Below are 25767 nucleotides of genomic sequence, written 5' to 3' on the forward strand. Positions count from 1 at the left end.
GTAGTACCACACGTTAACATTGTTGACAGTTTATTTTCTTTGTCTTTTAGTTCATCTTGTTGATATCTGGAACATGATTGAAGCCTTCCGAGACAATGGCCTTAATACACTGGACCATACCACCGAGATCAGTGTGTCCCGCCTTGAAACTGTCATCTCCTCCATCTACTATCAGTTGAACAAGCGCCTTCCTTCTACTCACCAAATTAGTGTGGAACAATCTATCAGCCTCCTCCTCAACTTTATGATTGCTGCATATGACAGGCTAGTACCTTACATGCTTACTTCATTTTAAGAACACCTGTCTCTGAGTCATTCTTCTTGCATACTGCCTTGCTAAGGGCTGGCAACTTAGAATCACGGTTAAAAGGGAATTTATCAGCTGGGTGCGGTGGCTCATGCGTGTAATTCCAGCACTTTGGGAGGCCAAGGCGGGCGGATCACAAGATTAGGAGATGGAGACCATCCTGGCCAACACGGTGAAACCCCGTCTCTACTAAAAATACAAAAAATTAGCCGGGCATGGTGGCACACGCCTATAGTCCCAGCCACTCGGGAGGCTGCGACAGGAGAATCACTTGAACCTGGGAGGCAGAGGTTGCAGTAAGCTGAGATTGCGCCACTGCACTCCAGCCTGGGCGACAGAGTAAGACTCCGTCTTAAAAAAAACAACAACAACAAACAAAAAACAGAAAAATTTTTCAGTGTAAGCCCCTCTAGAAACTGGTTCACAGTGACTTACTGTCCTAGAGTATGTCGTATATTAAACTCTGGAATATTGTGGAGAATCACAATGTTTGAGATGTATTGTTTGGGAAAATTATAGATACCTTAATACAACTGTTCTCTAGCTCGTGAAAAATGCTAAGTTTTAAATTTGATTATGGGGCTATTTGACTTCTAAGGCTCCTCTTTCTTTTTTCTTCTATGCCTAGTTTGTTCAGAAGGCTAATCTGTACTCTGTAACATCAAATACTGGACTATAGTAACTGATTTTCTCTCTTTCTCTTTTTTTTTTGAGACGGAGTTTCTTTCTTGTTGCCCAGGCTGAAGTGCAATGGCGTGTGAGCTCCACTCACTACTGCCTCCTGCCTTCTAGGTTCAAGCAATTCTCCTGCCTCAGCCTTCCAAGTAACTGGTATTACAGACATGTGCCACCATGCCCAGCTAATTTTGTATTTTTAGTAGAGACGAGGTTTCTCCATGTTGGTCAGGCTGATCTCGAACTCCCGACCTCTGGTGATCTGCCCACCTCGGCCTCCCAAAGTGCTAGGATTACAGGCGTGAGCCACTGCACCCGACCAAACTGATTTTCTCTTTATGTGTAGGAACCTATTTGAAATTTTTTCATTGCAGAACATAGTTTAGTAGATCTTAAAACAAAAAAAGAAAACTATTTAAATGTACTCCAGTTGAAACGGACACTATTTGCTGCACTTATATTCATCGATAATTAAGTTGGTATTGTAAACAATGAAACAAAATTGTAAAGCACAGATTTTTGATTGTGGAAGTACAGAGGTTAAATGGTGATGTTCTGCGAACCAAGAGTTCTAGTTTCTGCTATACTCTTGGCCATCTGATTTGAATGGATTGTCTCTGCTTCATTTTTTGCTGTCTGTAGACCTTCTTTGAGTTCATACATTTGTAAAATGCTATTAATTATATCTTATAATAGGGAGGAGTCTGTTAATTAGTGGTAAAACTATGGAAATGTCAAAGCCAAATCAGAATTTAAGCAGTCACTAAATTCACACCATTTTTATAAGCTGTTATCAAATTAGACATTGTATCCTTTTAATAGAAAATTATTAAAGAAATTTACTTATTTTTTTGAGATGGGGTCTTGCTATGTTTCCCAGTCTGGTCTCAAGCTAGTGGGCTCAAATAGTCTTCCCTCCCCAGCCTCTCTAGTAGCTGGCATTACAGGTGTGCACCACTGTGCCCAGCAGAAATCTGAATTTTAAAAATAAGAGTGTATAAGTGATGTTAGTCCCAGAATTCTAATGCCATTTTTTAGTAATTTAAGTTAGTGACTCTATAAGTTAATTTTTTCCTGCCCAAGAACTGGCTTTTTGTTTCAAAACCCTTAGGAAACATTGTTATTCTGTGATAGGTAAGCAGCACCTTTTCATGACACTGACTCACTCAATAAATCAATTCACGGATCACACAACACAAATTAACTCAAGAAACAATATTTTTTAAAGTCAGAAATAAAAACCATCTTACTCTCTAAAAATGGTCAAGCAGAGATTAAAATCTTGGATTCCGTAATTATGTCAAGTAAGTTAAATACTATGGCGCTTTAGCCTACTGGGTTGCTCTAACAAAACGCCATAAACTGGGCACTCTATCAACAACACAGATTTATTTCTTACAGTTCTGGAGGCTGGGAAGTTCAAGATCAAGGTAGATTCTGTGTGTGGGGAGGGCCTGCTTTCTGGATCCTAGATGGCACCTTTTTGCGGTATCCTCACATGACAAAGGAGGCAAAGAGTTCTCTGGAACCTCTTTTATAAGGGCACTAATCCCGTTCATGAGGACGCCCTCATGACCTAATCAGCTTCAGAAGGTCCCACCTTCTAATACCGTACCTTGGGGGTTAGGATTTTAATGTGTGAATTTTGGGGGAATACAGACATTCAGGTTATAGCATATGGCTAAAGAGGGGAGAGGAAGGAAGAGGACAGAGATGGCAAAAAGGAGAATGGGAAGACCAAACTTAGAAGCAGAAGGTACAAGGATATCCTGGGCCATATTCAGAGAAGGATAGACACATACAGAGAGACAATGAGAATAAGTGGACAGTGAATCAGATGAAGGCAGATGTGTAGAAACACATACTGAAAATAGCTAGCAAAAAAAAAAAAAAAAAAGTGAGTTAAGAAGAGTTAGGGGTGTAGTATGTTATTAGTGAGTTGGATAATTTTTACTTTGATACATTTAAAACATTGACCATGGTATCAGAATAAATGATCACATCTTTACTACCTTTGAAACCTTTATATGATAGAGCTTATTTGGCTATCTAGAAGTTTAAAATTGACCTTCTTGTGTTGGAAAAAAAGAAAGAATCTGGTTATCAGAATGTTAATTTTGAAAACTTTTGTCATTAAATACTTCAAATGTTAGTCTTTTTGTTGATTGGCCGCTTTATTACTTAGGCTGGAGAGTTCCTTTTATACATAGACAACCTATTTATTTATTTTAATTGAGCCTTCCAGCCTTTGTATTTCATAATTCCATAAGGTTAAAATTTGAAAGCAAAAATTATTTAATCTTCTCTCACCTCCAAATTTATAGTCCCCGTGTTTGGCCACATGATTTCTGTTTATTATAATAATAGAGTATAAGACCCTGAAACAACGGTCAGGAACAAATAGGGTCTAAGACTTTTCCTTAAGTATTTTCTTAAGACCTAATTTTTTTAATACTGAGAGTTCTGAATATGTTATATTTTGATAATTAAAAACATTGAAAAGCACAGAAACCAGTATTTACAAAACACCTGGGCCTGGATGTAGAATCTTAGTGAAAGCCAGAAGGAGTTGTGAAAACACTGATAGCTGCATTTTCTCCCTCTCAGTTTCTCCAGTACAATACTACTGGTGGTCATACAGTCTGGTGCAAAAGTGCAACAAAGGTGCTTTGACCAATATTATAAGGATATCCCAATTCCCAGCATGAGAGAGAGGAGGTCTTCCTTTCTCTTCTATAGCTAAGCCAATTTCACCCTTTAAGGTTTGTTACTTACAAATCCTCTATTTCCAACCTTTGTATTAGTCCATTGTCTTTAGCTGTAAGTAGTAGAAAGCCTACCCACATGGCCTTTTTATAAGAACATGGGTATAGGCTGACAAATTGAGGGGTCCAGAGGCAGGCCAGCCCCTCATCATGGTTGCATCAGAGCTCTGGCTTCATTTCTTTGCGTGGCTTTGCCCTCTTCTTGTATCAGCTCCATCCTTAGGCTGACTTCACAGAATCTCTGTAAGCAGCTTCTACTAAATGTCTCCTCTTTGAAGTTGAGGTTAAGGAAGAGTTGGCTTCTATGAACACCAAGCAGAAGTACCCTTCTTTTAGACACCCATGACGCAGCCTCAGGAGGCTCCTGACACCGTGTGCCCAAGGTGGTCAGAGTACAGCTTGCTTTTGTGCATGTTAGGAAGACATAATGCATCAATCAGATACACTTCAGATTTACATTGGTTTGATGTGGAAGGGTGGGACAACTTGAAGAAGGACAGGGAGCTTCCAGGTCATAGGTAGATTTAAACATATTCTGATTGGCAATTGGTTGAAAGAGTTATGATAAAGAGTTGTGGAGAGCTAGGTTTTATCACACAGATAAAGCCTCCAAGTAGCAGACTGTAGAGAGAATAGACTGTAGACGTTTCTTCTCAGACTTAAGGTCTGTGTTGTTGTTAATGCTGGAGGGTATCATGAGGCATGTGCATTCCCAGCTTCCCATGCTGGCCTTAACCAGCCTTTGCGGTTAAATTTCAGAGTGCCCTGGCCCAGGAGGGAGTCCACTCAGATGGTTGCAGGGAGCCTTTGAATTTTATTTTTGGTTTACACTTACAATCTAATATCTAGATTTCCTGTGGTTCTTTTTGTACTATTTGTTGTTTCTGGTTTTCATTCATGATGTTTTATTTCCTATTTGCTTTGTTATTTTTTATTATAGGCTGAACATTATATAGCAAAATTATTTTTATTATATACCAAATATTATATTGCAGAATTATTTGCAGGGATACTTTGAGGCCTAGGATGATGTTTTCTTCCAGAAAGGATGTATGTTTGCCTCTGCCAGGTGCCCCGAGACCTTAACAATCCAGGATCACCTCAATTCAGTTTCTGATTCAGTACCTGTGAGGACCTGTTTACTTCTGGACACTATTACCTTTAGGTGAAGCTTTTGGACTCTCAGGCCAAAGTAATAGGAGAGTAGGGTAAGCAGGACCATGTGTCCCACCAACGGACCCCTTCTGCCTTGGCAAATCCAAGCCTCCATGTCTTTTTCCTTGCCCACAGTACCATCAAAAAATTACTCTATACTTCAGCAATTTTGCTTCCCCCTCTGGAATCAAATCACTTACATGGAAAAAGCAATTTCATCCATTGCACTCACTTTCCTGGGCATCCAGCCTCTCCTGCATTTGGTACCTTCAATTGTTAGTTCTCAACAATTTATAATCAAGGAGATTTTTGAAAACTTTCCCCATCTTTCCTTTTTTGCTCAGAGGAAGAGTTGATCAGAATCACCTAGTGTGCTATTACCAGAAGCTCATTATTTCTTCAAATTTCCTCTGTTTTTGTTTTCTCTTTTTCTGACTGTTGGCATTTCTACCTCTTTCCTCTTTATCTATTAGTGTTCCTCACATATAGCTTAATTTCTTTAGCGTTGTTTCCTTTTAGAAGAGTTTATTGATCTGCCTTTCTGCTCATTAATTTGTTCTTCCTCTGGAGCCATCCTACTGTTTGTTCCATCTGTTATTTCTTTAGCTACTGTATTTTCCATACATAATATATCTGCTTTATTCTTTTTTGGGATTTGTGGTTCTTGTTTCGTATTGTCTTTTTAAACATGTTTATTCTTGGTTTTAAATTCCATTTGTTCTAGTACTTACGCTTCCAAACCTCGTATATGTTGTTCTGTTTTGTTTTGTTTTTCTAAGTAGTTGTATCCCTGTGTCTAAGGACTAGCCAAGGAGTGGACGTTTGCTGAGCAAGTCGGCAGAACTTGGACATGTGGGCTAGAGTGTCCACATGCGTGCATAAGTCCTTTCAAGTATGGGGTGTGCTGGAGGTGGGAAGAAAAGGGGATCAGGTTCTTCCCATGTGGGAGTATGGGGTGCCTTACAGTTCTAAATTTGAATATGACATTCCTGGTCATTATAAAGACATGTTAGTCAAGGTACAAAGATAGAAATATATATTTATTTATTTATTTTTCTGTCATCCAGGCTGTAGTGCAGTGGCGCAATCTTGGCTCACTGCAACCTCCGCCTCCTGGGTCCAAGCGATTCTCATGCCTCAGCCTCCCGAGTAGTTCAGACTACAGGCGTACGCCACCACGCCTGGCTGATTTTTGTATGTTCAGTAGAGATGGGGTTTTGCCATGTTGGCTAGGCTGGTCTCAAACTCCTGGCCTCAAGTGATCCACCCAACTTGGCCTCCCAAAGTGCTGGGATTGTATACCGCCATGAGCCACCGCACCCAGCCAAATTTCTCTTATACTTTATTTCTGACTGCTGAATCTTATTTTTCCCTCTAATGTATTTCATCCATTTCTGTTTTACAAATGAGTCTGTGGCCTTTACCAAAAGTGTTGGTTCAGAGATAGAATGAAGTTTCACCTTAAAAATAGAACAAACTGGTAAAAAAAAAAAGATGTATCTAATGAAACTAGGTTTAGATAAAATCTGTGAAATACATCTAAATCTAAAAAATACGAAATATAGTATTGAACACATCATTTAAAGGCCTAGGGTTATTGTTTACCATCTGCAATAACACTCAGTAGAAAACATACTTGCTAATTTGAACAATCGAAAGATTCCTTTGGTATAAAGATACTTATATAATTTATGATGGATTTATATGAAAAAATTCCTGTGTAGTTTGCAAATGTGGCTAACAACCATTTAAAAATGTTGGTTTAGGCCAGGCACAGCGACTCACGCCCATAATCCCAGCACTTTGGGAGACCGAGGCGGGTAGATCACCTGAGGTCGGGAGTTCAAGACCAGCCTGAGCAACATGGAGAAACCCCATCTCTATTTAAAAAAAACAAGAAAAAAAATACGAAAAATTAGCCAGGCTAATTTTTGGTGGTGCATGCCTGTAACCCTAGGGAGGCTGAGGCAGGAGAATCACTTGAACCCAGGAGGTGGAAGTTGCGGTGAGCCGAGATCACACTATTGCACTCCAGCCTAGGCAATAAGAACAAAAGAACAAAACTCCGTCTCAAAAAAAAAAAAAAGTTGGTTCAGCAGTTTAATTTGAATCCATTTAAAAAGTTATATTGTTCCCCCTTAATACTGAATGTTTAAAACAAAACAATACAAAACAAAGCAGAAACAAACCAGTCCATTTTAAATAAAAGCAAATGTCTTCCATAAATTCTTAATCTGCCCAGCCTAGCATATTATGGAATAGATGTTGCTGAAAAAAGATAATATTAGGTTACAGTCTTCTTCATTAGTGATTTTTAAACAGAACTGTAATTTCCTGGGAGGCACAGACATATCATGTGTTGGTGTACAGTATTTATTTACATCCCTGCTTGTTTTTAGAAGAATTCAGGATCATGAGAAAAAAGCCAGCCAAGTAAGACCAGAGTCCTAGTGCTGAGTGGGAAAATTTTCCACCATTGTAGCACATTTAACTTCTCTTTTTTTTAAGAGACAAGGTCTTACTCTGTCACCCAGGCTGGAGTACAGTGGCATGATCATAGCTCACTGCAACTTTGAACTCCTGGGCTCAAGCGATTCTCCTGCTTCAGCCTCCAGAGTGGCTAGGACTACTGGGTGCATGCCATCATGCTTGGCTATTTTCTTTTTCTTTTTAAAATTTCAGAGCTATTTCTCAATGTGAACAGGCTAATTATTGTATTTTTTATTTTTTGTAGAGATGGGGTCTTGCTTTGTTGCCCAGGGTGGTCTTGAACTCTTTGCTTAAAGGAATTCTCCTGCCTCGGCCTTCCAGAGTCTTGGGATTACAAGCATGAGCTACCACACCGGCCATCCATCACTTCCTTACTCTTTGTCTTGTAGCTTTTCTTCCAAGAGAAGTCATGAGTTTGTGCTAATTTGCAAACAAGAATCTTCTGAATTCAGAATATGCAGACTTGCAAGGGGTTTTACCATTAGCTAATATTTCAGAAATTTTTTTTGTTTATTCTTCTGTGCTGCTTTTCTTTTTATTTATTTATTTTTAAAAGAAAGGGCAGGAGGAATACTTTTTCTGAGTGTGTTTCTTTTTCCTTGCCTTTGTTTTTTTCTGAAACAGAGGAGAGAAGTAGTAACAAGTCCAGAGACTTCTGTCCGTTCAGTACCTCACTTCGAAATTAATCTGATCAAGACACTGTTTCATCATGTAACTTCCCACTTCAGAAACCTTCAAAGAATCCCTGTGGTTTTGAATTAAGCTCACACTCCTCCCTTTGGTTTAATGATAACACTGCTTACCTCCCTGCCCACACCAACCTCTAATTATGCTCCTGGAGACACTCTTCTTTTCCAATATGACATGCTCGTTTTCCTCAGACAAATGCTATGCGTTTTGTTCCCTTTCAGCTCCCTCATCTGTCTGGGATTACCCAGTCTCCTTTTGTTCTGTCCAAATCCTGTCTGTTTCTGAGGATTCAACCCAGGTTTTTATTTTATTTTATTTATTTATTTTTGAGACGGAGTCTCACTGTGTTGCCCAGGCTGGGGTGCAGTGGCGCAATCTCAGCTCACTGCAACCTCCGCCTCCCAGGTTCAAGCGATTCTTCTGCCTCAGCCTCCTGAGTAGCTAGGATTACAGGCACGCACCACCACACCCGGCTAATTTTTGTATTTTTAGTAGAGATGCGGTTTCACCATGTTGGTCAGGCTGGTCTCAAACTCCTGACCTCCTGATCTGCCCACCTCTTCCTCCCAAGGTGCTAGGATTACAGGCGTGAGCTACTGCGCCCGGCCTCCACCCAAGTTTTTACCTACTGTGTAGCCTGCCTTATTATCACCAATCCCATTTTAATCCTTTTGATGACTTATAGTTCTTGTTTATATTATTATTTTGGCCTTTAATTACATAATGTTGTAAACTTCTTGTAAGTGTTCAAAATGGAATGGACGTCCTTGAGAGCAGAGGTTCTGCTTATATTTCTTTCATTCCTCAATTAGTATAATGCTAGATTATTTATATATGTTTATAAGATTGAAATGAAAAGCAGCAGGCATTCTGATTGTGATAAAATGGAATAATATTCTAAGCTGATTTTACTTGATTAAAGCTGTTTGACATTTGCCAAATGGATTCTTGATTTGCAGTTGATTATTGCAACATCCTTACACTGTGAAGTTTTGTAAATTAAGATTAATTGGCAGAATCCGAGTTTTTGAAAATCAAAGAGAGATGCTCTTATTACTTTTAGCTACATACGATAATCGGACTGGTAATAGTGTTTCTGAAGTTGAAGTCTGTTTCTGTGTGAGAAATTTATGGTTGGCAGCATCCACAATCATTTGCTAAAGAGATAGAAACAGCTTGTGTTCTTAAGTACAAAATACTACCCGTAGTCTTGTTTTCACAAGTATTAATTTGAATAGCAAACCCCTACTAGATAGTGTAAAGCTAGAATCATCATCCAGATTAAGTTAGTTTTAAATATTGAAAGGCAGAATTTGAGACCTTACTGACCTGGAACGAATGATTTCCCATCCGCAGGGAACAGGTGGGGACTTCAGAGGCTTCAGAAGGTACCTGCATGTTAAAACATAACAGCGTTTATTCAGGATGACTCATTGTCTGCTTAGCTTGGCACAGAGCTAATAATGGTGTTTTCTCAGTGTTGGATAATAACTCTTTTTAGAAGTCATGTGCATAGTTTATTGTCAGACTGTAAAATGATAGGGCTGTGGAAATGAATCATGCAGAGAAGGCTGAGAAAGAGAATCATCATGTCCCTTACTGAAGGAGGACATTTTCTGGAGGGCTTCTATTTGAGTGGGGTTAAAATAACAAGTTTCTTCTGTCTTAACCATCTCAACAAATATTACCTGTTTATCTTTTCATCTTAGTGTCTTGACAGAGGGGTTAGTATTCACTGTTAATTGCATTATATTTCAAATGTTGACCTACCAATCAACTCTGTAGCTCTCGTAGGCCAGATTTGAAGTGAGTAACATTATTTGTGATGAAACCAGGTTAAATATCTTTTCCAAAATCTTGTTTGAAGAGAATTGATTCTGGTATAAACTTGGACTTTTACATTGAAAGTAGTGAAAACATGGACATTGGTGAGGACATGTGCTGTGGCCAGGGGCAGCTAATTATTCAGTTTTAAGTATAACTTGACCAGTGTATACAGAATAATTTCAGATGTCTTGTGTGAAGGACCAAGAATGAGTTCTTTCAAGAAGAAGGAATCAGTTAGATAAAGAACAAAGTCGGGCAGTTTCAGGGTGCTGAGTAGCTGCAGTTTTCTCTCTGCTTGCCTCTAGTTGTAGAGGAAGAATGCTGGGGCTCTAAAGAAATATTAGAAAAGCAAAGGTAATGCTTCCTCTTGGCCTTGTTTGGAGGCAGTTGTAGGAAGTTAGGCTTAAAGTAGACTGAGGGGTTTCAGTGCCAAGAAAAGCATTCTGCACAGAGGAGTCACTGCTGACGTTTGGCCTGCAAAACAATCAGTTGAGAGAAAGGAGCTAAGTTTTTTTTTCTTTTTGAAGGGAAAAATATAAGTAACATGATTTGTGGAAGTAAGGATGTAGAGACTACCCCTTTATTAATTTTATCGGATAACTATTTCTTTATGCCAAGTTATACTGGAATTTTAAAGTATAAATTTCCAAGTGATACTGGAATTTTAAAATTTTATACTGGAATCTTTAATAAGTTTCTTTTTAAATTTTTTATTGAGACAGGGTCTTGTTCTGTCGCCCATGCCGAAGAGCAGTGGTGTGATCTTGGCTCACTGTAACCTCCACCTCCTGGGTTCAAGTAATTCTACTGCCTCAGCCTCCCGTGTAGCTGGAACTACAGGCACCCATCACCACACCTGGCTAATTTTTGTATTTTTATTAATACAGTTTGAGGCTGGTCTCAAACTCCTGGTCTCAAGTGATCCGCCTGCATTAGCCTCCCAAAGTGCTGGGGTTGTAGGCGTGAACCACCACGCCTGGCTTCTTTAATAAGTTTCTGTAACTGTATTTAAATATACAATTATAACTTTTGTGTATATTTTTGTTTATATTAATATTTCCTTTTGAATAGTGTGTAAACCTTTTGATAGCACAAGCTGTGAACCTAAAGTGGTAAATGATAAGTGATATGAATGGGGAAGACTGGTTAGTAATTAAGACCTGAGCCCACTGCCCCATTCTCAGGATGCGTACTTACTTATGAGTGTATTCTTTTTTTTTTTTGAGATGGAGTCTCACTCTGTCGCCCAGGCTGGAGTGCAGTGGCCGGATCTCAGCTCACTGCCAGCTCCACCTCCCGGGTTCACGCCATTCTCCTGCCTCAGCCTCCCGAGTAGCTGGGACTACAGGCGCCTGCCACCGCGCCCGGCTAGTTTTTTGTATTTTTTAGCAGAGATGGGGTTTCATCGTGTTAGCCAGGATGGTTTCGATCTCCTGACCTTGTGATCCTCCCGTCTTGGCCTCCCAGAGTGCTGGGATTACAGGCTTGAGCCACCGCGCCCGGCCGAGTGTATTCTTAAACATAAAGATTCACTAAGTATTTTCGCCAAATCTCTCTTGTCTGTAAATTCATCCCGCTCACGTTTACTATGATCCTTAATCTCAGATTCCTCTACTTTTACCTGAACTTAAAACTCCTTCCACTCTGCTTATATAGTCTGTTTATCCTATTCAGTTACACATTGACGCTGTGATGCATATCCTCTGACACTTAATAAAGCCTGTGATGTTAAGCACACATACATTTGTCCACCTGAAAATGCATACAGGCAGAGGGAAGAGAAGATTCGTGGTTTGTTGGGTGGGAGATTATGTGTGGAGATTTCTACGTGGCTGTTGTGAATAAGAAAAATGGTTTAACAGTGGATCTCAGAGGTGATATGTTAAGGGACCACACATTACTGGCAATACTTAGTTGAGAGGTTAATGAGTCTTTTTTTACTATAAATAGCCTGCTCTAGATTATTCTGTAAATTAACAGGTTCCTTCATAAGAGACCAGCCATTGAGACTAGTAAGAATATTAATGAATGGAAAAGAATACAGATGTTTTAGTGCTGATCCAGGTTAATTGAGAATTATATCTGTTACTCTGTATTTGAATATGAGAATCTCTGAATCTAGGACTAATATTTACAACAGGGTTGAGTCAAAGGATATTTTGAATAAGGATGCAACGTATTGTAAAATATTAGTGTTTCTAGAAACATTTAGAAGATTAAGAAAATGTTGTACAAGTGCTAATTATTATCATAATATAGAGAAGTAAAGATATCATAGTACCCATGAAGATCCATTGGGTAATGTTCATGGATGAGTATTAATGAGATAATCTCTTTTCATGAAGAGTTGGAAGTATGACCTGCTAGTATGCTGGACTCTGCCATACTTTCCCGTCTGTCTGCATAGATAGCAGCAGTTCCTTCTCTGCAGCAAGGAATAGATAACAGTTCTGTCTCTTTGAAGGAAGAGAGATTTGGAGCCAGAAAGATTTACACAAATGCAGTGTGATTAATTTTCTGTAACCTTTTATTATGTCCTTTGATTTATCATTGCCAACAAAATAAAAGCTAAAGTCTTACTGTTGCATTCAAAGCTCTATGTTGGTGGTTCTCAGCTCTGGATGCATATGAAAATAGCACAAGGGACTTTTTCAACATAACAAGAACAGGATGGAGTTTAGGCATCTGAATAGTAACTTTATTCTCATACCTTACTGAGGATTTGCATGGGTTTAGAACTCTAAAAATACACAAGAAATGATCTTGTTGATTTCTACGGAAATACCCTATTGTGAATTCAATTGGGATTTGTGAAATGATAAGAAATATACATGTTGGTCTCTGCCCTCAGTCCCTGGCACAGAGCCCCTGAGACCCTTGTAATTTCCTGAGTGATAGGGGTTGTAGGAGAATCTTTTGTTCTAACGTTTGATCTCTGCCCAGGTTCCTGAGACAGAGCTCCTGATACCCCCTTGTAGATAGGTTGTAGAATCTTTGTTCTAGTATTTGGACTTTGACCCCAGTTCTTTACCCTGAACTCCTAAGACCTTTGTAATTTCCTGAGTGATAGGAGCATCTTTTGTCCTAAGGAGGCCAGTCTTAGGATATAGACTGTTTGCCAGGGGGACTAACCATGTGATTGATTAGAGAACTGGGACTTTCAGCCCCACCCCTTAACCTCCAAGAAGGGAGAGGGGCTGAAGGCAGATCACCAATGGCCAAATCTATAATCAGTCACTCTTACGTAATTAAGCCTCTGTAAAAAACCCAAAAGGACTAGGTTTGGAGAGCCTCCAGATAGCTGAGCAGGTGGAAGTTCCTGGAGCGTAGCACACCTGAGGAAGGCATGGAAGCTGTGTGCCCCTTCCCACAAAACACACCCTATGCATCTCCTCCATCTGACTGTTCATCTGTATCTTTTATAATATCCTTCATAAATAAGTGGTTAAATATAGGTGTTTTCCTGAGTTCTGTGAGCCAGTCTAGCAAACTAATCAGTCCAAGGAAGGGTCATGGGAACCCCAGTTTTATAGTTAGTTGGTCAGAAGTATAGGTGACAGCCTGCTACTTGCTACTTATATCTGAAATGGGGAGAAGTCTTGCGGGACTGAGCCCTCAGCCTGTGAGGTCTGGTGCTATCTCCAGGTAAATGGTGTCAGACTTGAATTAGATTATAGACATCCATCCAGCTGGTATCCGCTGAAGAATTGCTTGCTTGGTGCGTGGGGAAATAACTCCCTGGGCATCTGGTGTCAGAAGTGAAGTGCTGTGTAAGAGAGTAGGAAAAACAGTTTTGTTTTTTCCCCCGCCTGCATCTCCTCAGAGGATTGCTTTGAATTGCAACGGGATTCTGAGCAGTTTAGAGAAAATTGACATTTAAATTACATTGAACCTTCCATTTTATGAACGTAGTATATCTCTCTAAATCATCTTTGATTTCTTTCATTCATATTCTTAGTTTTCAGCATACAGATCTGGAACGTTTTTAAAAAATATTTTTAATTAAACTCACTTACTATAGTGTCGTTAGTAGTTCTATGGCTTTTCTACATATGATCATATTGCCTGGAATGGACACAGTTTTGTTTCTTTACTTCTAATGTGTATTTTTTTTGTTTATTTTCCTTGTCTTATTTCACCAGCTGGGTTCTGCAGTGTGATGTTGACAAGGAGTGGTGGGTGCAGTCCTCTTGATTTGTTCTTGATCTTAGGGGAAAAGCACTCAGTTTTTCTTCACTGAGTATGATAGTCACCATGATTATTTTTAAAGATGTCCATTGTCACATGGAAAAAATTATCTTTTTTTCCTGAGTTTTCTGAGAGTATCAGGAATTGATGTTGAATTTTGTCCTCTGCATCTATTCAGATGGTCATATTGCCTTTCTCTCTTTTTGGTTTGTCGAGATAGTGAATTATATTGATTGGTTTTCATACGTCAAAATAGCCTTATATTCTAGGATAAAGCTCCCTGGGTTGTGATTTTTGTCCTGATTTATTTATTTATTTATTGAGAGACAGAGTCTTGCTCTGTCACCCAGGCTAGAGTGCAGTGGCGCGATCTCGGCTCACTGCAACCTCCACCTCCCGGGTTCAAGCGATTCTCCTGCCTCAGCCTCCTGAGTAGCTGGGACTATAGGCGAGCACTACCATGCCTGGCTAATTTTTGTATTTTTAGTAGAGACAAGGTTTCACCATGTTGGCCAGGATAGTCTCAAATGCCTGACCTCATGATCCACCCATCTTGGCCTCCTATCGTGTTGGGATTACAGGCGTGAGCCACTGCACCCGTCCTGTCCCTCATTTGATTTGCTCATTTTGTTCAAGATTTTTGTAACTATTTTCATGAGAGATACTGACTTGTCTTTTATTGTAATGTCTTTGTTTTCAGTATCAGAATAATGCTGACCTTACCCTTATCCTAAACAAATTAATGCAGGAACAGAAAACCAAATACTGATACGTTCTCATTTATAAGTGGGAGCTAAACATAGAGTACTCATGGACATAAAGATGGGAACAGTAGATACGGGGGACTGCTAGAGCGGGTACAGAGGGAGGGGGCAAGGGTTGAAAAACTGTTGAATACTGTGCTCACTACCTGGGTGATAGGATCATTCATACCCCAAACTTCAGCATTACACACTATACCCATGTAACAAGCCTACACATGTATCCCCTCAATCTAAAATAAAAATGGAGCCAGGCGTAGTTGCTCATGCCTATAATCCAAGCACTTTGGGAGGCTAGGGCAGAAGGATCACTTGAGTCTGGGAGTTTGAGACCAGCCTGGGCAACATTGTGGGACCCTGTCTCTACAGATAAATAAATAAATGAATAAAATAAAAGTTGAAATTATTAAAAAAAGAATAATATTGACCTTATAAAAAGAGTTGGGAAGTGTTTCTTCCTTTTTTTAATTACCTGGAAGAGTGAGTAGAAATGCAGGTTTTCCTTCTTTAAATGTTTAGAGGTCTCCAGTACAGCCCTCAGAATGAGGAGCTTTCTTTTTTGCAAGACTTTAAAATGTAGATTCAATTTGTAATGGATGTGGGTCTATTCAGTTTATCTGTTTCTTCTTGAGTGAGCTCTGGTAGTTTGTGTTTTTCAAGGAGTAGTCTTTATGTGTCTAGTTCATCCAAGTTGTTGAATTCATGGACATAAAGGTTTTAAAATAATCTTTCTTTATTATTTCTGTAATGTCTGTAGAACCTGTGGTGATATCCCCTCTTTCTTAATGTTGGTAATTTGTATCTTCTTTTTTTTCTTAGTTAGTCTGGCAAGAGATTTCTGTTGTTATTGATCTAGTCAAAGAACCAGCTTTTGGTTTTATTGATATTTTTCTCTATTTTTCTATTTTCAGCATCATTAATTTCTGCTCTTATTTATAGTATTTTTTACCTTTTTCTTGTTTTGAGTTGAATTTGCTGTTCTTTTTCTAGTGTCTTAAGTTGGAGGGTTAGATTATTGACTTGAGAACCTTATTCTTTTCTTGTATAAGCGTTTTTAATGCTTAACAATGTGAAATTACCCACCATTTCGTTCCTCTCTCTACACTGCCTACTTCCCACCCTGGAGGCAACCAGTGTTGTTATTTTCTCAATATCCTCTCACATATAGTTTATACATTTGCAAACAAATATATTATTTTTCTCCCTCTTTTTTTAACATAGTTGTTAGATAACCTTCTAACAATTATTTTGTTCTATACCTTGATTTTTTCCCCTTAGTCTGGTTTGCATATAATTTTCTTTCATATGTAATTTCTTATTCTTTTTATGATAGCAGTCTTCTATTAATGGACAGTTTGATTATTTCCAGTCTTTTGCCATTAGAAACATGCTGCAAAAAATGACTATGAATATGCGTATTCGAAAACATCATTTCAGGCTTCTTGAGTGTATAAATTCTGTGTGAAAAGAATGGAACAGTTTTCTGCCCCCTTTGTTTCTCTCCTTTTTCTGTGCTTAGATAATGTGCTGTCTCTTTTGATAAAGGGCCTACTTGGTATAGAGAGAAAGAAATAATTACATTCATTCTTCTGCTTGGTCTATCCAAATAATTCCAGAGATGTTTTCTTTGTTAAGTAAAGAAATAATTCCTTTGTTAAGTATTAGACCAACAATAATCACTTTATTTTACTGTATGATTATTTTTCTCTTGAGAGATGAGATCTCACTGTATTGTCCAGGCTGGTCCCAAATACCTGGACTTAAGTGATTCTCCTGCTTCAGCCTCCTGAGTAGCTGGGACTACAGGCATGCGCCACAGTTCCCAGATATAATCACTTTAGAAGTTGATAGGATCCTAAGGATGGCATTCTTCCTTAAGGTATTTCCAAGGTGCTGTGCTTTTGCCTCTAGGTTATTTTCAGACTCCTCAGCATTGCCAGTACCCCTTGACCTTCTGTATCTGCAGGTTCCCATGTGTGGATTCAGACACCCACGGATATGGAGGGCCAGCTCTGGAGGGGACTTGAATATCTGTGGATTTTGATATCTGCAGGGGCCCTGGAACCAATCCCCCATGGATACTGAGGGCTGATTGTATTATAATCCTTAGAATGTTATCAGTTCTTGTGCCATTGGTTTCACCTTTACTCACAAGCAGCTTTTTTTTCTTTCTTTTAGTAAGGAATATCAATAAGTCAACAAGTATTTATTTCTACCTATAATATAGGCAGTGACTCATGTTTTGTTTGTCATGCTCATTGAATAGTTTAAAATAGAGAGTTTGAAAATATCCCTTAATAAGAGAATGGATAAAATGCAGTATATTCATGTAACAGAATGCTGCATAGCAGGATGAACTAATATATGTAACAACATAATAAATCTTGCAGATATTTTGTTGAGCGAAAGAAGCCAAACACAAAAGGGTACATACTGTAAGATTCCATTTATATGAAGTTCAATTGCTGGCAAATCTGACCTATGATACTAGAAGTCAGGATAGATGTTACCAGGCTGGGTGCGGTGACTCACGCCTGCAATCCCAGCACTTTGGGAGGCTGAGGTGGGTGGATCACCTGAAGTCAGGAGTTCTAAACCAGCCTGGCCAACATGGTGAAATGCCGTATCTACTAAAAATAAAAAAAATTATCTGGGCATGGTAGTGTACACCTGTACTCCCAGCTACTAGGGAGGCTAAGGCACGAGAATCACTTAAACCCAAGAGGTGGAGGTTACAGTGAGCCGAGATCACACCACTGCCTGGGCGACAGAGAGAGATTCTGTCTAAAACAAAACAAAACAAAACAAAACAACCCCAAAAGGATAGAACCTACCACGGTGGGAAGTGGGCTTAGGAAAGAGGTGCTTCTGGGTGCTAGTAATGTTCTGTCTTTTGACCTGAGTGCTGGTTAGTTACCTAGGTGTTTATTTTATGAAAGTTCATTCAGTGAACTTTAAATGTTCATGAGAGAAGATTTTGTGAAAGTTCATTCATGAATTATGCACTTTTCTGTATGTTCGTTATATTTTAATGAAAAGTTAAAAAGGATGATACCATACGGAATTAACTAAAGGCATAATGTTGGTCATGGTTAGAGCTTAAAATTATGGAAAACCAGAGAGATGACTTACTTTTTTCGGGCACATATACTCTCTCTTTAAAGTGATTCTTTTAAAAGTAATCAATTATGAAAGTGATAAATATTACATTACAAAATAAAAGGAAGTGTAGCTAAACTGTGTCTTTAAAAATCTTTCAAGCCAGGTGTGGTGGCACGTGCCTGTGGTCCCAGCTACTCAGGAGGCGAAGGCGGGAGGATCGCTTGAGCCCAGGAGGTTGAGGATGCAGTGTGCTGTGATCATGCCACTATATTCCAGCCTGGGCGACAGAGGGAGACCCTGTCTCAAAACAAAAAACACAACAACAACAAAAATGTATTTCACCTAAGTCAGACTTCACACTACTTAGACTGAGGACAGTCTTTGGAAACAGTAACTTAGGACATTTACAGATGTATCTCATTATTTTTTAGATTTCTTTTCCTTTAATTAATTAAAGTCAGTGCCTTTTCATGCACTTAATAGTCATTTGTATTTCTTTCATGGCTATTTTGTGTATGTGAATGCACTTCCCCTTTTCCTCTTGTGTCTTTTTTTTCTTTTTTTTTTTTTAAATAAAGTTGATTTGTTTTGGGTCAGTGGTTCTCAATTCTGGCTGTGTTTTGAATCACCTGGGGAACTTTTAAGAATTATCAATGCCAGCGCCCCACCCCAGGCCAAATAATTAGGATCTCTAAGGGTTAGGCCTAAGCCTTGGTATTTTTAATGTTTGTGTGTGTGTATACATTCTATTATGGAAATTTTTATGCGTTGCAACATGTATAACAAGTTTTTGTTTGTTTGTTTTGTTTTGTTTTTTGAAAGAGTTTCGCCCTTGTTGCCGAGGCTGGAGTGCAATGGTGCGATCTCAGCTCACCGCAACCTCTGCCTCCTGGGTTCAAGCAATTCTCCTGCCTCAGCCTCCTGAGTAGCTGGGATTACAGGCATGCGCCACCACACCTGTCTAATTTTGTATTTTTAGTAGAGACGGAGTTTCTCCATGTTGGTCAGGCTGGTCTTGAACTCCCGACCTCAGGTGATCCGCCCACCTTAGCCTCCCAAAGTGCTGGGATTACAGACATGAACCACGGCACCCAGCCCATCAGGCATTCTTAATCCCACTCTGGACTTCAGCAATAGTTTCTTTTGTTGCTTCATCTTTGTGGGCCACTTTACTTCAGGTTAGAAGCTGTATCCATCAGAGTTCTTAGGTGTCAGTAATAGATACCATCTCTGGCTAATTAATTAAAAGGGTGACCCACAGGTTCTGTAAGTAGGCTGGGAAAGTAGGCTTGAAAACTACACTGCCAGGAACATAGTGCAAAATCATTACACAGAACTCTCATGAAGACACCTCTCTGGCCACAGACCTTGCTGCTTGTGCTCCAAACACCACTGACACTGGGCTCTGGGTGCTGCCCCCAAGAATCATTATCTCTGCTGCCCCAGAGCACTGGATGTGGCTGCTCCAACTGCTGCCATCCCCACCAGGTGGATTCTTCTGGAGTTCCTTGCTTCCCCAAGTTAATCATTTCCCCCCTTGAAATCTAGCATAGTGCATTTTATTGGTAGAGCTCTGTTATGTGCCCCTATCCTAGTTTCAAAAAAAGATGAGAAAGCAAATATATGGTTTTTTTTTTTTTTCCTTCTTTGTACTTCAGTAGTGGAAAGTCTACTTGTCCCATAAGGTAGGGTGTGCTTAAATGTAGACTCAGCATTCAAGTGCTTGGTGTAAAAAAAGAAAGTCCACTGTAAAAGCTCTGTGTCAGTCTTAGAAACCCATTCCTTTTAACCTAGTGATCTATCTTATAACCATCAGCTTTTCTTACATAATGCAGTAGATATTTGATGCAGGAATATGCCTTGTTTCTGGGTGCCATATTGCCTTGTACATGGAGCTGTATCTTTATTTCTGAAGAACAATGTATTTTAAAAAACCCATTCTAATTTTAGCTAGTTGCGGGCATTCCTATTTTGTTTTACGAATAAACTCAAGGAGATGTAATAGTTAAAAGCTCAGCTGTAACAAATGTTGATATTTCCTTGTGGTGTTTTCACGGATACTTTTCTAGCTTATAGGCTATTTGCCTTTTTTCAGGTGTGATCTTTCTGTGGAAAATGGGAAACCCTGTATTAGGACCATTAGTGGATATAAACAGGATGATACCTGCTTTTTCAAAACAAAGATGGTATAGCTCTCATTATTGCAAAAGTATTTTACTCTAAGTTACAATGAAACATTGTGAACACAGGCTTTTAAAAATTAACACAAAAAGCACATTCTTGGCTTACATGTGGTAACTTTAACAACCAACTAGTGAAGTTTTTATCTGCTGTGAAACCAGGGCATAGTTGAATGAGTGAAGCCATGGACACTGTGGGTCAGAGGCCTTGGTGATACTATCTTGGTTCTGCTGGTGGTGTGCAGCATTACTTTAGGTGATTCATTTATGTTCTGCATTTCATCTTTCCAGTTCCTAAAGAAGAATTAATGTTACCATCCCTTCCTCTTCACTTTTCTCACAGTGGTGTATTAGAAGATCTGAGACAGGTGTGATTGAGCTTCTTAGAATAAACACGTGGTAACATAATGGTTGTTACAGTAAAAACAAAGATGAGTGTACTATAAAATCTTCATAGCAAGATGCACCCTGTTGTTTAGTATGTAACAAGAAACCGTTGTAATATCCTGATGTAAGGTTATCTTTCTGAATTATATTCAAACCAGGTGGCCCCTCAGTATTGAATACTTGAGAACTGCAGCTGTGGATTTAATGGGTTTAATAGGAAACTCACTTCAGGTTCATCCATTTGACCTCTGCTACATAGCCAATAGAAATTACATAGAGTGTTTCTAAAACTTACTTCCAGAAAATTCAGGCTAGCTTTAGCATTCGCCACCTAGCATAGGAGAAGTCTTATTCTACAAATGAAGAAGAAAAAAAAAAAAAAATCCAGGGTTTCCAAATGTGATAAAATTGTAACAGACAAGGTCAGGAATCAACTTACTGGTTGCTCAGTATTTAGTGATACATTTGACTCCTTTTGTGGTTTCAGATAGCAATTATTTCTAATATAATTTATTTTGCAGTGAGGGCCGAGGCAAGTTGACGGTATTTTCAGTTAAAGCTATGTTAGCAACCATGTGTGGTGGAAAAATGCTGGACAAATTGAGATGTAAGTATTTTCATATTATTTGAAAAATGTCATTTTCAAGTTAGGACTTTTAAATGAATATTGTCAGAATTTTGAATGATGTTATACTGAGCTTTTAAAAAAATGACCGTTATCACTCACTGCAGCAGCTGGCCCACAGTAGGTCAGTTATGCCACCTACTGTTCAGATGGAAAAGTTGGTTGATTTAATTTATTGTTAGTGTGTTTTAGTGAGAAAACTGAAAGGACTCAGAATCGTAATGCTGACATTTAAAAACTTATTTTGGAAATGTTTTCCACATTATTAAAATTATGCTTGAAAATGATTATATTGAGAACTTTTCGTTAAAGTAAATTTGATTGCTTTTACTAGGTTTGGTCTGGTTTAGCTCTTAATAACGCCATTCTTCATCAGGTGATGTTTGCTGTGATTACGTTATTCCTTACTACCCTAGAGTCAGCCACAGTTATTTAGAAGCTGATGACCTGTTTTTAAAAAATATTCCTGTTTTGTTTGCTAATTTTTTTTAACCATTAGTCACTTTGGCATTTCACCATTCATTAGATACTGTAAGAAGGTGATTAGATGAAATCAAAAGAGATGAAATTCACTATTTAATTTTGCTGCTTATGGTTTTTATTTATTCAGTCATTAGTTACTAACTCCCTAAGATATGCCAAGAATTGTGCTAGGTGCTTTACATATATTTTCTCATGGAATCCTTAAAATTCCTTTGAGCAGCAGGTGATATTTTCTTCATTTTTATCAATGAGTTAACCCGGGGGCAAAGCTGGGGTTTTAATTCAGACGTCAGAGCCTTGTTCTGAGCTATGTGATTGTGCTCCCCGGTACGGGTGCTGTAGCAGGAGACACACATGTAATTTCAGTACAGTGTTCAGAGTGCCATAAAGCAGTAGCCACGGAGTAGGAAACTGGATGTCAGCTTTCAGGGGTTGAGGCTGAAGTCTTAATGGGGTAGCGCAGTACCCTGTGAGCCCGGATTTGGATGACTGCGTCCTTGCCATGTTCCTCTGTGCCCTGCTTTTTTTTTTAAATTGAACGATACAGAGGCTTGATCAGATTCAAGTATTAATACAGGTTTTTGGGCAAGATTACTTCAGAGGTGTATTTGTTTTTTGTGCTTTTTCTTACTTTACTATGACACTGAAAGTTGGAAAGCTAGATGGCCCACTAGATACAGATTTAGCTATTCCAAAGAAAGATCTTAATGTATTTGATCAACTGTTATCCAGTTTATCTTCATTTCAAAATTAGCTGCAATGTAGAACATATTTTTGGTAATAAAAATTATGGTTTTATTTAAGTATTCTTGTGAGGTTTTTCACATGGTATATCTCAAAATATTATTTGGGCTGAAATTTCTTTTATATTTTTGTAAAATATAAAAACGACGTTTTTCTGAGGAATAGAATATATACGAAAGTATATTTCATTCAAACACAAAGAAAAGTTGTAATCTTGTCTGATTTTTTAATGATCTAGATAAAGAATATATATACCATCTTTATTAATATTGGGGAGACTAGTTGAAAAATACAGTAGTAGAGAAATACATTACCAGAAAATTAACTGTATTCTAGATGACTCTGGAATCTTTAAGTTTCTTTACAGTCTACTATATTTACATAGAGCCAGCTCACCTGGCACATAGTAAATACCTAAAATTTTGTCAAATGTAAATTGTTGATTGAATACTAAAATTACTCCAGTTCTGTGTTGTAACTGTTCGTGAAAAGGCAGAAATTCTAGTTCTCGGTTTGGAAGGGATCCAGGTGATAGCAGTTTTTTTAGATGTGGCTTCTGAACTTTTTGGAGGAACACAAAGTGACCAAGATTGAAGTGGCACAAAGGCCCATGGGCCAAGCCAAAGGTGACATGTCAGCGTGCTCAGGACCCCAGATCATTGCAATAGTGTTTGGATGGATGTGATAGGGACTGTGCTGGGTTACCAATCACTGTGTTTTTCTGATTCAAGTAGATTTCAAGTATGATTTATCTTTTCCATGCTAAAAATTGTTGTTTCTCTGCCAGTTGTAGGTCTGTTTCATTATTTTTGTTGTACTGTAATTATCTTGGCTTGGGATTGAGATGTTCAACGTAAGTAAAATATTCGGGCAGGGAAGCCTGTCTCTACTTTTTAATCTTCCAGGGTGGAAACCACTTTAAAATGTATTAAAATGTGGCCTGCCCCTTCCATTTTAAACAGAACTTGACTGGGCGTGGTGGCTCACGCCTGTAATCCCAGCACTTTGGGAGGCTGAGGTGGGAGGATCACTTGAGGCCAGGAGTTTGAGACCAGCCTGGGCAATGTAGCGAGACCATGTATCTATAAAAGTAATTTTAAAACTGGGCGTGGTGGCTCACGCCTGTAATCCCAGCACTTTGGGAGGTTGGGGAGGATCCCCTGAGGTCAGGAGTTCGGGACTAGCCTGGCCAACGTGGTGAAACCTTGTCTCTACTAAAAATACAAAAATTAACTGGGCATGGTGGCACATGCCTGTAATCCCAGCTCCGTGGGAGGCTGAGGCAGGAGAATTGCTTGAGCCCAGGAGATAGAGGTTGTAGTGAGCCAAGATTGTGCCACTATACTCTAGCCTGGCCGACGGGGTAAGACTGTGTCTCAAAAATAAATAAATAAATAAAGTAAATAAATAAAAATAAAAGTAATTTTAAAAGTTAGTTTGGCATGGCACATACCTGAGGTCCCAGCTCCTTGGGAAACTGAGCCAGGAGGATCACTTGAGCCTAGGAGTTGGAGGCTGCAGTGAGCTATGTTCATGCCACTGCACTGCAGCCTGGGTGATGGAGTGGGACTCTGTCTCAAGGAAGAAAGAAAGAAAGAGAGAAAAAGAGAGAAGAAAGGAGGGAGGGAGAGGAGGAAGGAAAAGAGAGAGAGACAGAAGGAAGGGAAGAGAAAAGAGAGAGAGAAAAGAAAGAAAGAAATCAGAACTCACTGATTATACTTTTAACATTTTCATCTCTTAAGGATGCCATTTTCTGATGCATTTAGGATTTAGGGCCAATTGTAAAGCTTGATTTGTCTATTCCTCCTCCTCCTATTTTGAGACTATTGTGTTTTTTCAGTTCTTGAGTTTTTCGTTGTTGGTGGTGGCGGCGGTGATTTGTGTATATCCTTTGTCACTGGCAAATATGATGGTATGTATTTTCAGTGTACCACTCTCTGGAAATCGTTCCTTGCTTCTGACCTACTACTTTTAATATGCTACAGACAGAGAAGTCATAACCAAACCTCTTAGCATTCTATTTAAAATAAGGATTTAAAGTGATTGTTATGAGAGAAGCACTTGAGCTTGTGTAGTATGATTGTTAGTTTTGACTATTTTCAGAACCTTTCCCTCCTTGTTTTCTAGTTCTCAGCAACGTCCTACTTAGTTGAGGTGGCTGAATAATTGTGTAGCCAAAAGAGAGAAATAACACTGTATTGTAACGCAAATGATCTTTGGTTGTTTATTCACTTTCTCCTATCTAATTATTCCATTGTTTTGGTTCTTCTTGTTCACTCCAACCTCCTTCTGCTGACTGGACTCTATTGTTACCTCTGTTAATGCTCCTGTTATATTAAGTTTTCTCATTTATGGAATGTTTTAGCATTTCTACTTTTTTTTTGGCTTTGATCTTCCTACTTTTTACTTTCTTAGAATTTTTCCTATGATTTTCTCCCCTCTCCTTTTTTTATTTGACATGGAGTTTTTGGTTTGTTTTAGTATAAAAATAGCATTTGAATGACTGAAAAAATATTTGTACTTTTTGTTTAAAACATTTCTCAGATTTTTCAGATTTGTCTTAAGAGAGTTTCTGTCTCCAGGTAGCATTCATTTACAGAGATGGTTCACTGTTGTGGCCATTAGACACTATGTCCTAGATTCAGAGGTAACTTTTATCAGGATTCTAAATACCAATGATTTGTAATTGGAATACAGACTTTTAATTAAAAACACAATCAAAATTCAGTAATGTCAGAAACCCAAAATATAACTCAGGGAAACAAATTTGTAGACTGTAAAGCCCATTATGTATTAAAACATGCTTAATTATCAATTAATTTGACTGTGCAATTTATTTACTTTAATTCTGCTATTTGTTTTCGAAGAAACTTAGTCTCCTTATTCAAATTGCATCTGGTTGCACTAAAAGGAGCAAACGATTCATAAATTTATTTTAAAATTCATTAAAAAGCTGGTGCTACCATTTTGAAAGGCACTTTAATGGTATATTTCAGGAAGGCTTTAAAAAGATTCATATTCATTCACTAAGTCTACTTCTTGAGTTTATCCTAAGGAATTAATCAGAAGTATACCCCAAGTTTTTTGTATATTTGTTGCAACACTTATTTGAAAACTTGAAACATCTTTAGTGTCCAAAAGTGAGAACTCAGTTAAGTTTTAGGACACCCACATGATTTAATATAATGTCTTTAAAAATAGGTTTTAGATCAAAATGCATAAGTGTAATATAGTTTTAAACAAAAATTTGCTATGCATATAGAAAATAAGAAATATACCAAAATAACAGGGGTTTTCCTCTGGGTTCTAACACAATGGTTTTATAATAATAATTTATATTATTTATCTTTTTGCATGTTTTTGATAGACCACACTATCAGCAGTCAGA

At 38.5% G+C, this 25767-nt stretch overlaps 1 protein-coding gene across 8 annotated transcripts in view; it reads left to right on the forward strand.

Moving 5' to 3' along the window:
• Positions 1 to 25767, forward strand: part of DTNB (dystrobrevin, beta) — a 304675-nt gene that overhangs the window by 25176 nt on the left and 253732 nt on the right. For all 8 annotated transcript variants that reach the window (XM_011972686.1, XM_011972688.1, XM_011972690.1 and 5 more), the window contains exons 3-4: positions 51 to 264; positions 21049 to 21134. In XM_011972686.1, the coding sequence (XP_011828076.1) occupies positions 51 to 264; positions 21049 to 21134 (300 nt within the window). The remainder of the gene's footprint in view (positions 1 to 50; positions 265 to 21048; positions 21135 to 25767) is intronic.

The sequence above is a fragment of the Mandrillus leucophaeus genome, unplaced genomic scaffold, assembly GCF_000951045.1.
Source record: "Mandrillus leucophaeus isolate KB7577 unplaced genomic scaffold, Mleu.le_1.0 Scaffold13, whole genome shotgun sequence".
In the NCBI taxonomy this organism is placed as follows: domain Eukaryota; kingdom Metazoa; phylum Chordata; class Mammalia; order Primates; family Cercopithecidae; genus Mandrillus; species Mandrillus leucophaeus.